The 13,513-nt window shown below is 41.8% G+C and overlaps 1 protein-coding gene across 3 annotated transcripts; it reads right to left on the bottom strand.

The window, feature by feature from the left end:
* Positions 1-1,192: 1,192 nt before the first annotated feature.
* Positions 1,193-13,512, bottom strand: ZNF200 (zinc finger protein 200). 3 transcript variants are annotated; one of them, XM_034670502.1, is made up of 6 exons: positions 13,252-13,512; positions 12,857-13,029; positions 12,209-12,539; positions 11,514-11,605; positions 11,062-11,182; positions 1,193-2,481 (listed from the first exon to the last, which is right to left on the bottom strand). In XM_034670502.1, the coding sequence occupies exons 3-6, from the start codon at positions 12,453-12,455 to the stop codon at positions 1,730-1,732; spliced, it is 1,212 nt and encodes a 403-aa protein (XP_034526393.1). In that variant the 5' UTR covers positions 12,456-12,539; positions 12,857-13,029; positions 13,252-13,512; the 3' UTR covers positions 1,193-1,729. The 3 variants fall into 3 exon arrangements, with proteins under 3 accessions (XP_034526393.1, XP_019661156.1, XP_002924952.1); XM_019805597.2 differs by having other exon boundaries at positions 12,912-13,029; XM_002924906.4 differs by lacking the exon at positions 12,857-13,029.
* Between the last annotated feature and the right edge of the window lies 1 nt (position 13,513).

Here is a 13,513-nt window from a genome sequence, read left to right as displayed (position 1 = left end):
CAGCCGTTAAGCATCTGCCTTCGGCTCAGGGCGTGATCCCAGGGTGCTGGGATGGAGCCCCGCATCAAGCTCCTCCACTGGGAGCCTGCTTCTTCCTCTCCCACTCCCCTTGCTTGTGTTCCCTCTCTCGCTGGCTGTCTCTCTCTCTGTCAAATAAATAAATAAAATCTTTAACAAAAACAAAAAACAAAACAAAAAAGAACAAAACTATTATTTGTGGGTGGTATAATTTTGAACCACAAATTCAGAAACTGAGAAACTACTGAAAATTAACAACATTCAATGAGGTGGCTAGTTTCACAAATATATAATTAAAAATAACTCCTATGTAAGAATAATCAACTAGAAAAATACAATGAAAAAACTATTTATAATAACAAAATTATATAGAACTTACATGAAGAAAATTAGAAAAATTTACTCAGGAATATAATACTTTAGTAAATGGAAAGGCATGTTTCTGGATGGGAAACAAAATTTATAAAGCTAACAAGCTTTCCCAAACAGTTTATAGGATTAACCTATTTCAATCAAAATATCAATGTAAAACCTTAGGAAACCTAAAAGAGAAGCAAAAACTGATCAAAAATCTTTAAAATAACACACCACAGGATCGGTCCCGTGAAGGCACCGCTGGCCTTGCCTCTGGGCAGACAAGTCAGGAAAGTCTGGGTATCAGGCGAAAGAGAACAAATATCCACTACAATGAAGACACTGGAATCTTGTCTCCTTGAGGGGCAATGTGAGCTAGCCACTGGAGACAACTTCTAAAAATAAAACACTGCTTGTGAGGTAGTGACCACCCATTGCCAAGGGTCTGATGACTGCTTGGAGGGGACTTAAGCTCACGGTAAGGTTATTGACCAGTCATGAGTCTAAGCCAATGTCTTCCTCTTCCTCTTCAGGCTCTTGGATTTCCTTTGTAGGCAGGTTTTCTTCTTGGCTCATCAGAGGGACAAGATTCTGAAGAGCTTTTCCAGTAACGGGGCTGGGCCTGAGCGATCCAAACTTCTTCTGGCAATGGAAAGGCATGAGTGAGCTGTCTGAGCAAGAGCTAAACAAAATACAGTAAGAACAGGAGACACTTTAAAAGTATGCTGTGAAAAGTAGGCCCGTAAGTCACTTTTCACTACAAAACGCAAACATTATCGAGATCAATTGTTTAGATCACATAAAAATGACAGAGTAAGCATTTGGCATTCAATTGCTGTATTTCCCTATATTCCGAAGTAAACAATCCCTTGCAACAATCAAGCTTTAACAGGGTATTCTTAGAAGGTTATGTGAATTGCTAATAGAAGCTATTGGCTTAACAAATCAGTAGTTTGGTTCTTTCAGGGGAACACAGTTCCAGATAAGGACCTTTGCATTATTTTTTTCTCAAGTGTGAATTCCTATGTGGGGGAAAATGGATTCCTTTCTGTACACTGAGTCACTGCACACCTCCTTGCAGGTGAGTGGCCTCCAGAGTCACATTCAAAGCCATTTTGGGAAAGGATCTGTGGCCTATACATTGTTGTATAAGTTCACAAAAGAAAGCTCCTTAATCCAGAAACTGTGGATGCTAACTGAGGTATAGCCCTTGACGGTGTTTTCTTCCCTGGGAATTTTCTAAAAACTTGAGGTTTTAGCCAAGATGGGTATTTATCCAATTTTGGCCATAATGAGGTGTTCACATATCTGTATCTTTTCAGACAGCCTGGGAGTTCGGAACTCCTTATGAAACATTTCAGGTTGAGGCAGGATCATCAGACCTCTCTTGATCCCATTTCTGCTTTCGGGTCTTACATGCCGAATGGGTTTTTTCATGCCGGGTGCAGTTGGACAGCCGACCAAATCTTCTCCCACATGTTTTGCAACTATATGGCCTTTCAGCCTCATGACTCTGCAGATGAAGCACAAAGTCTTTGTTCTCTGGGAAGGTTTTCCCACATTCTGGACACTTAAATATTTTCTCCCTTATATGGATTCCTTCATGGCGACTCCGATGAGAGTTTTGACGAAAGTTTTTGCCACACTGAGAACAAGAATAAGGTTTCTCTCCTGTATGGATTCGCTCATGTTTATTAAGGTTTGTTTTATGATTGAAGCTTTTCCCACAGTGACTACAGTCATAGGGTTTTTCTCCAGTGTGAGTCCTCTGGTGGGAAATAAGGTAAGAACTTTCATTAAACTGTTTCCCACACAGTGGACAAGTGTACCATCTTCTTGTTCTCCGATTTCGGGTAAGTGCAATCACATTGATATCCACATATTTTGAGAGTTCCTCTAGTGGAGTATCATTTTCAATTGTAACTAGAAGATTTCTCATTTTCCTTTGCTTGGGAATAGATGTATTTAGTCTGTCTTTATGGCAATGTGGAGATTCCTCAGAGACCACAGAACAATCCACTTCATCACAATCTGAAGTCTTTTCTCTATGATCATCATTCTCTACAGTTTCCTTCTGAAGATCTTCACTCTCAGGATTCATGTCATTGACTGTGGAAACAAAGAGAATTTAGTAACTTTTGAGGGATATGACACCAGGCAGGAAAAAACAAGTTAGATTTCTCATCAAACAATAATCTTGAGTGTCAGAAATCTGAGGACTAGCAGATAATCATTATCAACACTCCTTTTCCACTCTTACTGTGGGTAGAATATATGACCGATTAATCTTTCTATGCAATGTGAGCACACAGTCCTTTTTTTTTTTAATGAAATGAATGGGACTGTACTGAAAGATTTCATGTTTGCTTCTAAATAGGCACTAATTACTCAACAAGTACATACTGATCTTATTATATTCTGTGTAGAGCGGTGAGCTAAGGACCAAGAGATAAAGGACATAAATACTAAAGGGTACCACTCAAGCTCTTTAAGAGGCTAGTAAGTGAACAGCAAGATGAGTTATTTCTACGTTTTCACTACATTAACTATTATGGTATTATAGGATCAGATAATACTGTAATATCCTATATAGTGAAAAACTGGGAATAATTCAAATGACTAAAAATAATGAAGGCATATCACACTCACTCAGTGGGTGATTATTTGGGCATTATGGTGATTACCACAAGTAATAAAACTAAAGTATGGTAGAAATCAATGTGGTCTTTGTAGGGGAGGAAGGGGAGTAGTAATTGGGCAATGGGCACAAAAGGGACTTCTGGGGTGCTAGGAGTTTGAGTGGTGGTTAGACAAAATGTGTATATTTTTGTGAAAATCGGAGGTGAACACCTATGATTTGTAGACTTTTCTGTATTTATACCTCCAAAAGAAGTCTGTAAAATAACAGATTATAAAGACTAGATAACAAAGTAAAAAAATATGCCGTGAAAAGGGGGGTGATGAAAAGGGACTCCCAAAACTCTGGGCAATTTGCTCAAAATAAAGGGTTAAATCAACCACCTCAATATGTGGCTGACCACAGCCTGGAATATGCGTCTTTGCTGGACTTTGCAGTTTCATACCGAAAGGTGTTTTCTTTTTCATTCACTCCCTTAGATAATGAAATGCTGGGTCAAAGCAAACAGCAATATTTATCACAGCTCTTAACAGATTGCCACACTTCTTTCAAAAGAAGCTTACCAATTTTTAATACTATCATCAACATGTGGGTATCAATTTTACCTAATCTTGCCAGCATTAGATTGAACTTAAAAACATTTAATGGGTATAAAACGGTTTCTTATTGTAGCTTTTTTTGTACTTCGTTATTAAAACTAGCAATTTATTGGGCTGAGACTTTTATAAATTTAAATAAATTTTATATACTGCAAATCTTAATCTCTGTGTTAATCACTACTGATGTAAATATTTAACTGAAGTCTTTCTCTGTACCTCCACAACTTAAAACCATAAAAAAAGTATTAAAATCTGATAAATTTTCTATTTTCTGGCCATTCCTTTATGACTTATATTTACACTTAACTTTTAATACATTTAGAGCTTAGTATCACACTGTATTTGTTTGTAACACGTGAAATATTGGTAAAAATCAGCCAGAATATCCTTTTTAAAAGTTTGACTCTGGGGGCGCCTGGGTGGCACAGCGGTTAAGCGTCTGCCTTCGGCTCAGTGCGTGATCCTGGCATTATGGGATCGAGCCCCACATCAGGCTCCTCTGCTATGAGCCTGCTTCTTCCTCTCCCACTCCCCTGCTTGTGTTCCCTCTCTCGCTGGCTGTCTCTATCTCTGTCAAATAAATAAATAAAATCTTTAAAAAAAAAAAAAAATTTGACTGACTGTATTTACAGCATAAATAAATTTGAAGGGCACCAATATCTTTACATGATTTTAGTTTTTGCATTTAGACTTGTTTCTCCAATTTATAAGAATCTTCTATAAAACATCTGTGCTTTACTATTTTATTTTTTTTTAAAGATTTTATTTATTTATTTGACAGAGAAAAACAGCAAGAGAGGGAACACAAGCAGGGGGATCTGGAGAGGGAGAAGCAGGCTTCCTGCTGAGTAGGGAGCCCGACGCAGGGCTGGATCTTAGGACGCTGGGTTCATGACCTGAGCCAAAGGCAGGTGCCTAACGACTGAGCCACCCAGGCGCCCCTGTGGTTTACTCTTTTATAGCCATTCTGAATGATACCTTCCATCATTCTGCATTAAGAACGCTATTGTTATACATTCCCTATCTACCTATTTTAAAACTATAATAGATGTTTTTGTTGATCCTTTTAGATTTTTCTAAGTCCAAACCATATTTTGGTTCCCTCCCTTCCCAGTATTTATTCTTCTTATTCTTTTTTAAAGGATTTTATTTTTTTATTTGAGACAGAGATAGCGACAGAAATAATAAGAGAGAGCACAAGCGTGGAGGAGAGGGAGAAGTAGGCTCCCTGCTCATGGAGCTCGATCCCAGGACCCTGGGATTATGACGTGAGCCGAAGGCAGATGCTTAACCCAACTGTGCCACTCAGGCGCCCCAATATTTATTCTTCTTAGCCGCTTATCTCTTTGCTTTATCCAGTTAATGATATTAATAATAACAGCACGTTTCCCTATTTTGTTCTTTTCCCCCCCCAGATTTTATTCATTTGAGAGAGAGAGCGGACGCATGCGAGAGAGTATGGGCGGGGTGGAGGGTGGGGGGTGCCCGGGAGGGGAAAGTGCAGAGGGAGAGGGAGAATCCCAAGCAGGCTCCCTGCCTAGCGTGAAGCCCAGCATGGGGCTTGATCTCACAGCCCTGAGATCATGACCTGAGCCGAAATCAAGAGTTGGATGCTCAACTGACTGAGCCACCCAGGAGCCCCAGTGTACTAATTTTTAATGTAAAAATTTTTAATAGCTAAATATGATTCATATGGCTCAAAAATCTAAATATGAAAAGGTATCTGCTAAAAAGTCTTACTCCAGTCCCTGTCCCTATCCATTCTACTCATCACCCAGATAGGTACCAGTTTTTATTAGTTTCTTTTTATTCTTCCATTGTTTCTCTAGATAGATCTTCTCTTCTCCCCTCTTATTATATAAAGGGTAATATACCATGTATGTCTGCTAATGCTTTATTTTGATCATTATATTCAAGTGCATGGCGATTACCGTGGTATGCTGTGTAGACACTTTTTTTTTTTTTTTTAAAGATTTTATTTATTTATTTGACAGAGATAGACAGCCAGCGAGAGAGGGAACACAAGCAGGGGGAGCAGGAGAGGAAGAAGCAGGCTCATAGCGGAGGAGCCTGATGTGGGGCTCGATCCCATAACGCCGGGATCACGCCCTGAGCCGAAGGCAGATGCTTAACCGCTGTGCCACACAGGCACCCGTTTCTTAAATTCTTACACATCTAATTTCTTTCTCATTTAACTGCCCTGGTTAATACCTAAAACACAATATTGAATAGTAGTAGTGATAGTGGGCTTCATTGTTGTGGTCCTAATTTTAGAGGGAATGCCTTCCAGTGTTCCCCATTAAACAGATGCAGACTGCATCTGTTCCATTAAGGAAGTATCCATTAGTTACTATTTTGTTGTGTTCTTCTGAAGGATTTTGTATTTTGTCAAATATCTTTTCAGTAACTGTGAAAATGATAAGATTTTTCTCCTTGTTATTATAAAATAGATTACATTAATAGACTTTTTATTATTAAATCATCTTTGCATTTTTGGAATGAATCTTACTTGATCATGACCGCTTTCTTAATCACGTTGTGGTATCTTTGTTACACTAATTTCATAAAAAGAATTGGAAGTTTTTCTTATTTTTTTTAACTGAAAGTTTTCATAGCATTTCAATGGTCTAATTTTTAAAGATTTGTAAGAATTTTCTGTGAAACTGAGTCTGGTCCTTTCCTTTGTGGGGCGCTAGGTTTTTGTTTTTTGACAATTCCAATTTCCTCTTTGGAAACTGATTTATCTATTTTTGTTTAAATCTTTCTACTTATTAGTTCCTCTATTTCTAACTTACTGATTTTTTTTTTAACATTTTATTTATTTATTTGACAGAGAGACAGCCAACGAGAGAGGGAGCACAAGCAGGGGGAGTGGGAGAGGAAGAAGCAGGCTCCCAGCGGAGAAGCCTGATGCGGGGCTGGATCCCAGAATGCTGGAATCATGACCTGAGCCCAAGGCAGACGCTTAACGACTGAGCCACCCAGGCGCCCCTAACTTACTGATTTCTAATTTTGTATCTACTAANTCTGGAGAGGGAGAAGCAGGCTTCCTGCTGAGTAGGGAGCCCGACGCAGGGCTGGATCTTAGGACGCTGGGTTCATGACCTGAGCCAAAGGCAGGTGCCTAACGACTGAGCCACCCAGGCGCCCCTGTGGTTTACTCTTTTATAGCCATTCTGAATGATACCTTCCATCATTCTGCATTAAGAACGCTATTGTTATACATTCCCTATCTACCTATTTTAAAACTATAATAGATGTTTTTGTTGATCCTTTTAGATTTTTCTAAGTCCAAACCATATTTTGGTTCCCTCCCTTCCCAGTATTTATTCTTCTTATTCTTTTTTAAAGGATTTTATTTTTTTATTTGAGACAGAGATAGCGACAGAAATAATAAGAGAGAGCACAAGCGTGGAGGAGAGGGAGAAGTAGGCTCCCTGCTCATGGAGCTCGATCCCAGGACCCTGGGATTATGACGTGAGCCGAAGGCAGATGCTTAACCCAACTGTGCCACTCAGGCGCCCCAATATTTATTCTTCTTAGCCGCTTATCTCTTTGCTTTATCCAGTTAATGATATTAATAATAACAGCACGTTTCCCTATTTTGTTCTTTTCCCCCCCCAGATTTTATTCATTTGAGAGAGAGAGCGGACGCATGCGAGAGAGTATGGGCGGGGTGGAGGGTGGGGGGTGCCCGGGAGGGGAAAGTGCAGAGGGAGAGGGAGAATCCCAAGCAGGCTCCCTGCCTAGCGTGAAGCCCAGCATGGGGCTTGATCTCACAGCCCTGAGATCATGACCTGAGCCGAAATCAAGAGTTGGATGCTCAACTGACTGAGCCACCCAGGAGCCCCAGCGTACTAATTTTTAATGTAAAAATTTTTAATAGCTAAATATGATTCATATGGCTCAAAAATCTAAATATGAAAAGGTATCTGCTAAAAAGTCTTACTCCAGTCCCTGTCCCTATCCATTCTACTCATCACCCAGATAGGTACCAGTTTTTATTAGTTTCTTTTTATTCTTCCATTGTTTCTCTAGATAGATCTTCTCTTCTCCCCTCTTATTATATAAAGGGTAATATACCATGTATGTCTGCTAATGCTTTATTTTGATCATTATATTCAAGTGCATGGCGATTACCGGAATCATGACCTGAGCCCAAGGCAGACGCTTAACGACTGAGCCACCCAGGCGCCCCTAACTTACTGATTTCTAATTTTGTATCTACTAATACTTTCTTCCTGTTTTCCTTTAAATTTTTTTCCCCTAACTTTGAGCAAGAGGCTTAATTGCTTTCATTTTTCTAAATTAATGTGTGTTTTTAAGGCATAAATTTTCTTTGAGTACCACTTTAGGTTATACTACGGATTCTGAAACAGGGTATATTCTAGGAAAATTATGTAATTTTTTAAAATTTATGTTTCTTTAAAGATTTTATTTATTTATTTATTTGACGGGGGCGGGGGAAGGGAGGGACAGCAAGCAAGCACAAGCAGGGGGAGAGGGAGAGGGAGAAGCAGGCTCCCTGCTGAGCAGGGAACCTGACAGGGGCTCAATCCCAGGACCCTGGGATCATAACCCGAGCTGAAGGCAGACTCTTAACTGACTGAGCCACCCAGGCGCTCCTAGAAAAATTGTGTAATTTTAATTTGTATTTCCTCTGTAACCCAAGTTTACTTAATAGTTTAAGCATTTCTCAGTGAAGGGAACTTTTTTTCCAGTTTCATTATTACTTTCTAGTTGTACTGCATTGTGATAAATCCTATTGTGTTATTTCTACTTTTTGGGACCTGTTGAGTCTGTCTTTGTTGTATAATACGTAGTTAATCTGCATCAATCTTGAAAAGGCTTATATTCTCTTACCACAGTAGAGGGCAGACATGACCATAGGAACTATCTCTTTGAAAATTTAAGTGTTCTACATTTTCAATTGTTTTATGTGATTCACTTGAACTGAGACACACATTCTGTCCTCCTCTGCCAAGGATTCTCCTGTGATTCCTATCCCCACAAGTTGTCATTCCCTTACATTTTTCCTTTCCAAATTACTTAATGTTACTATTTCAAATGTAAGCTATATACTGATGACTCCCAAATCTCTACATCTTTACATGTGACCTCCAATTCCTAATGTTCAAGTGCCCAAAGAATAATTTCATTTTATTTCCTATTATGGATTCAATGTCATCTACAATCGAATCTATCTTCTTCCAAACTCTGCTCCTGGGCCCATATCCTATCTTGACCTTGTTAAAGCTCTTTATAGCTATAATGGTTTCATAATGGTTATCTTTTTATGTGCATGATTTATCTTTTAAAAACAAATTGGAAGCTTTAGAGGGCAGGAATGGAGCACTATGTATCATTTTAACCCACTGATAATCAACTCCAGAATCCAGCTCTGCCTAAGGACAAAGCAAGTAGCATTTATTAAATGTTGGTTTAAATCATCAGCTTTGGGGTATGGGTGAGGATTGGGCCTGAGAGCCTCAAAGTCCATGATCAAAGTGTTCCTGGAACTGGCACATACCCACCAACCAGTCACCTAAAATAAATTCTAGTTTTACCCAAGACTGAGAAAAACTCAGCGTAATAAATCTGATGTTTATCCTTATCTCTAAAATAAGAAAACATTAGAACTGCCTGGCTGGCTCAGTTGGTAGAGAATGCTTGTTCTCAGGTTGTAAGCTGGAGCCCCACGTTGGGAACAGAGTTTACAATCAATCAATACACACACATATATATACATATATATAATATATAAAATCTTAAAAAAAATATTACATAGAATAACTTGTGGGAGATGAAACAGGCTCTCTTTGTACCACACTACCCTGACCACACAGTGTAAGACAACTACAGAGTTCAACAATCGTGGATTTGATTTTTGTTACCCCAGGCAACTCACAAAACCCACTTTCTGCTCCACTTCAGCCTCAGAAGCAAACAGCCCTGAAGGCAAAGTAAAAAATATTAGGTACTCAGCAAAATGATTTTTGAGGGCTCCTGACTCTAGGCTAGCAGTATATTTGTAGAGAAAGGCTGAATCATCTCTCAGCAGCTTGCTGCTGCCAGATGAGTTCATACATAGTATTCTCATTTCTTTTTAACCATTACTGGGAAATAAACACAAATGAAGAAGGCCCCATTCACCAACCATATAGAAAATTCAATGAAAATTTTTTGAGAAATGCAGGAAGAAGGCAGTATAATTCTGGGCTAAGACTGCAAGTTCTGATGTTTGAATCCCTGAGTCCAAATCCCTGCTCTGCTACCTACTGCTGTGTGACCTTTACCAATTTCTTTTCTGGTTTTCTTTTTTCTTTTTTTTTTGGTGGGAAGGAAAGCAAAGTTTATTGAGCAATAGTACGAAGCTCCTGAAGAGGGAGGGGACACAAGAGGGTTGCCCAACCTTTAGCAATTTCTTAACATTTTTCTGCTTCAGTTCCGTCATTTGTAAAATAGTAGTAATTCTTATACTCTGCCTTTGTGAGAAATGTATGTGATAATAAATGCATGCAAAGCACTTGAACTAGTGCCTCATACAATAATGGCACATGGGTGCTTAATAAGTGCCAGATATTATTCCCATCAATAGTTGGATATATTTTCATTCATACTAGTAGACTTCATAGCTACTGGACATTAAGAAAAAAAAAAGACTTGAAAGAGTCATGGGTCCAATGAAAACACTAATTTAAAATACACCTGTTGGGGGACTAGCGATGAATCCAGAAAATGGACTCAGAAACAATTTGCCTGATTTTCTATCTGTTTGAATATCTGATGTCAGTACATCACCTGCAGGTCTTGCTTACCAAGACAAGTCTCCTCCACCCTTGCTGCCCTAAAGATATAGGAAAAATGGCCACCACAGCTGGTACAGGCTCTGCCACAAGGCACAGAACAAAAATTAAACATGTGCGACCATGTACTTGGTTAGTGTTAATCAGGTCTTTAAAATGTCTGACAGGGCCGCCTGGGTGGCTCAGTTGTTAAGCATCTGCCTTCGGCTCAGGGCGTGATCCTAGGGTCCTGGGATCGTGCCCCGTATTGGGCTCCCTGCTCCGCTGGGAGCCTGCTTCGCCCACTCCCCCTGCTTGTGTTCCCTGTCTCGCTGGCTGTCTCTCTCTCTGTCAAATAAATAAATAGAATCTTTTTTTTTTTTTTAAAGATTTTATTTATTTATTCGACAGAGATAGAGACAGCCAGAGAGAGAGGGAACACAAGCAGGGGGAGTGGGAGAGGAAGAAGCAGGCTCATAGCAGAGGAGCCTGATGTGGGGCTTGATCCCATCACGCTGGGATCACGCCCTGAGCTGAAGGCAGACGCCCAACCGCTGTGCCACCCAGGCGCCCCAAATAAATAGAATCTTAAAAAAAAAAAAAACTGACAAAATAGAAGAATGTGCTTCTTCCATAACATTCAATATGAACACACAAGATTTCTTACCCAGTAACATCATCTCCCCAACATTGTCTTCCTTCTCTGAGGTGGGCTGTTGAGTAGCATCCAGGCTCACACATTCTTCTTGGGAGTGAAATACATTCAAATCCTCAAGGACCACCAGTTCCTGAAAGAGCAATAGGCCCCCTTCCTCTTAATAACAGAGGTTCTTTGACAACTCTGCTGGCAAAAAAAGACTGAAACCCAACGATCAGGGAAGGGAAGGTCAAAGGGGTCTATAAATTCCACGCAGATGCAGCACGGACCAGACAGCCAGGCTGAGAGAGGAGCCAAAGGACGAGCAGAAGAGAAATATCCAAGGAGGAAGTGAAAAACGAGCCCACTCTCCTTATTGACTCCCAGAGTGTGTTTTTATACATGGGCTGGCTGAGCAGGGAGGGCTGAAAGATCAGAGAAGATGACGTACTCAAAACAGTGAACGGGAAAACCAAACCCACCTCAGGCTCAGTTTTCAAATACAGAGACACTGTGTCCTGTTTCTGCTGGATTCCTTCTCTGGGCAGAAGCTTCACCATGGGATGAGGTTGCACTGGGTAAAGAGGAAGCTGTAGTTAATGGAAAAATCAGTGATTCTAATATGGAACCCTAACCACATCTTAAGGCCACACTGTCCTCACTCCTTCCGAAGGCAACTCATGGCTTTTTCTGCTTCTGTGAGCCCAGGAAGAGTTCAAGCCATAAACCACAGGGTCTTGAACCGATATAGGGTCTCCTCATTATGAAAAGAATGATTCTCTTAAGAACTTTTAAAATTCCCATTACTACTAAAGGGAAGGCTGGAGGAGGGTAATGTCTGAAGATGCCCACAAGCAGCACAAAATTTCCAAAATTCCACATAAACTGCAGTCAATTCAACAATTCATCCACATTTCTTTATCCTAAAATGATATACACCCTCCCAATGTTTGGGTAAAACTGACACTATGTTTACTCTATGGGTTTACACACACCCAGCAATCCACTCGAACTCCAGCTTGAGAAAAAATACTCCTTCTCCCCAACATGTTGACTTATTAGAATCAACTTTTTTCAATATCCACCAACCTAATTTGAATTTTTACTAACATAAAAACCTATTTCAGCCCCTAGTACCATTCTCTTCTCTGCTAGTGAAACAGCATGTGCTTCTTACGTCTGTTCTGAAAGTTTGAGCTCACATCCTTCATAATAACCAAGGTCTCCTTGACTTTCTGATTGGGCTGGACCAGGCTTGGCTTGGGCAAGAAGGTGAGGAAGTGCTCCAGAACCAGCTGGTGGATGGTCTTGGGCCCACTAGTAGCATCTCGAAGTAGGTCTTGGCCCAGCTTGGAGTCTGGAGGAACTCTCAGTATAAAGGACCGCTTTGGCTTTAGGGGCATTGGAACCACTTTTGCAGCCATCCCGCCTTGCAATCACACACCACACTCGTTTTGCAGAGCTTCAGGAGTCACCTCTTACTGAAGGAAATCTGTCAGAGAGCCGAGCTGCAGACGAGAGAAACCATGGTTTACCCACAAAACCAGGTCCAATACACAGCCCGGATAGGGAGGCCACATGAAATTTAAAGCGGAAGGAAAGAAGCTGGGGTGAGGAACTCCTAACTGAAACGGAAGGCCGCTGGACTAGACACTCATAGCAAGGCCTGAGAGGACGCTCTGAGAACGAAAGCTGAAGGATGTCCAAACCCCAGGGGTCATCCTGCTGAGAAATATGAAGTGCAAACTCCACTGGGAAGAGCGGTTTAACTCCTGCTGGTAGGAAGAACAACGGGCTAGAAGATAGGAAACCTGAGGTCCAATACCGAGGGCAGCTGCTTAGAAGTTGGCCTGGCCATTGAATGAAGCCGTAGTGCGCACCTTGGACCGCGGGTCCCTCGGATGCCCTTCGGAGGGCAGTTGATGGCTCAAGGAGCAAACGCAAGGCCGCACGAGAAGTCCATACAGGGCCTGCTGACTCCTTTCCGCCGTGAGAGCCCTGTTGAGAGCGGCGAGGCACATCCCAGTAGGGCCCAGCTGGCCAGGCCCATACTGGAGCCTCTCCCACCAGCCAAGGGTACCTTTACCACAAAGCCCAGGCGGCGACATTGCCCGGGTACGTTCCCGGCTCCCTAGCCGGCCAGGCTTCCCCAGCAACGGACCAAGCTCTGCTCCCCAGAGGCCACCTCAGCCTGGTTCCCGCCCTCGCGGAGCCCCTCACCTCTCAGGGGCTTTGCCGCCCCTGGGCGCTTGCAGGGGACGGCCCAGAGACCCCGGCGCAGAGAGACCGGGAAACCAGGCGCGAGAGGCCGAGCCCTCCCCTCGCCCTTCGGAGTGCCCTCACAGGCCGCCGGCGACTATTGGCGTGATGCGCCGTCAGTTGGGGAGGACGGCCGGGACATGGTGCCTTCTGGGAGGCCGGGAGCCTCGGCAGCCGTTACGTCACAACCGGTGTCTCGTTTCCGGTGCGGAAGCCTGGTCTC

Source organism: Ailuropoda melanoleuca, chromosome 10 (assembly GCF_002007445.2).
Source record: "Ailuropoda melanoleuca isolate Jingjing chromosome 10, ASM200744v2, whole genome shotgun sequence".
Taxonomy (NCBI): domain Eukaryota; kingdom Metazoa; phylum Chordata; class Mammalia; order Carnivora; family Ursidae; genus Ailuropoda; species Ailuropoda melanoleuca.
This window is presented reverse-complemented; position numbering and strand designations above follow the sequence as displayed.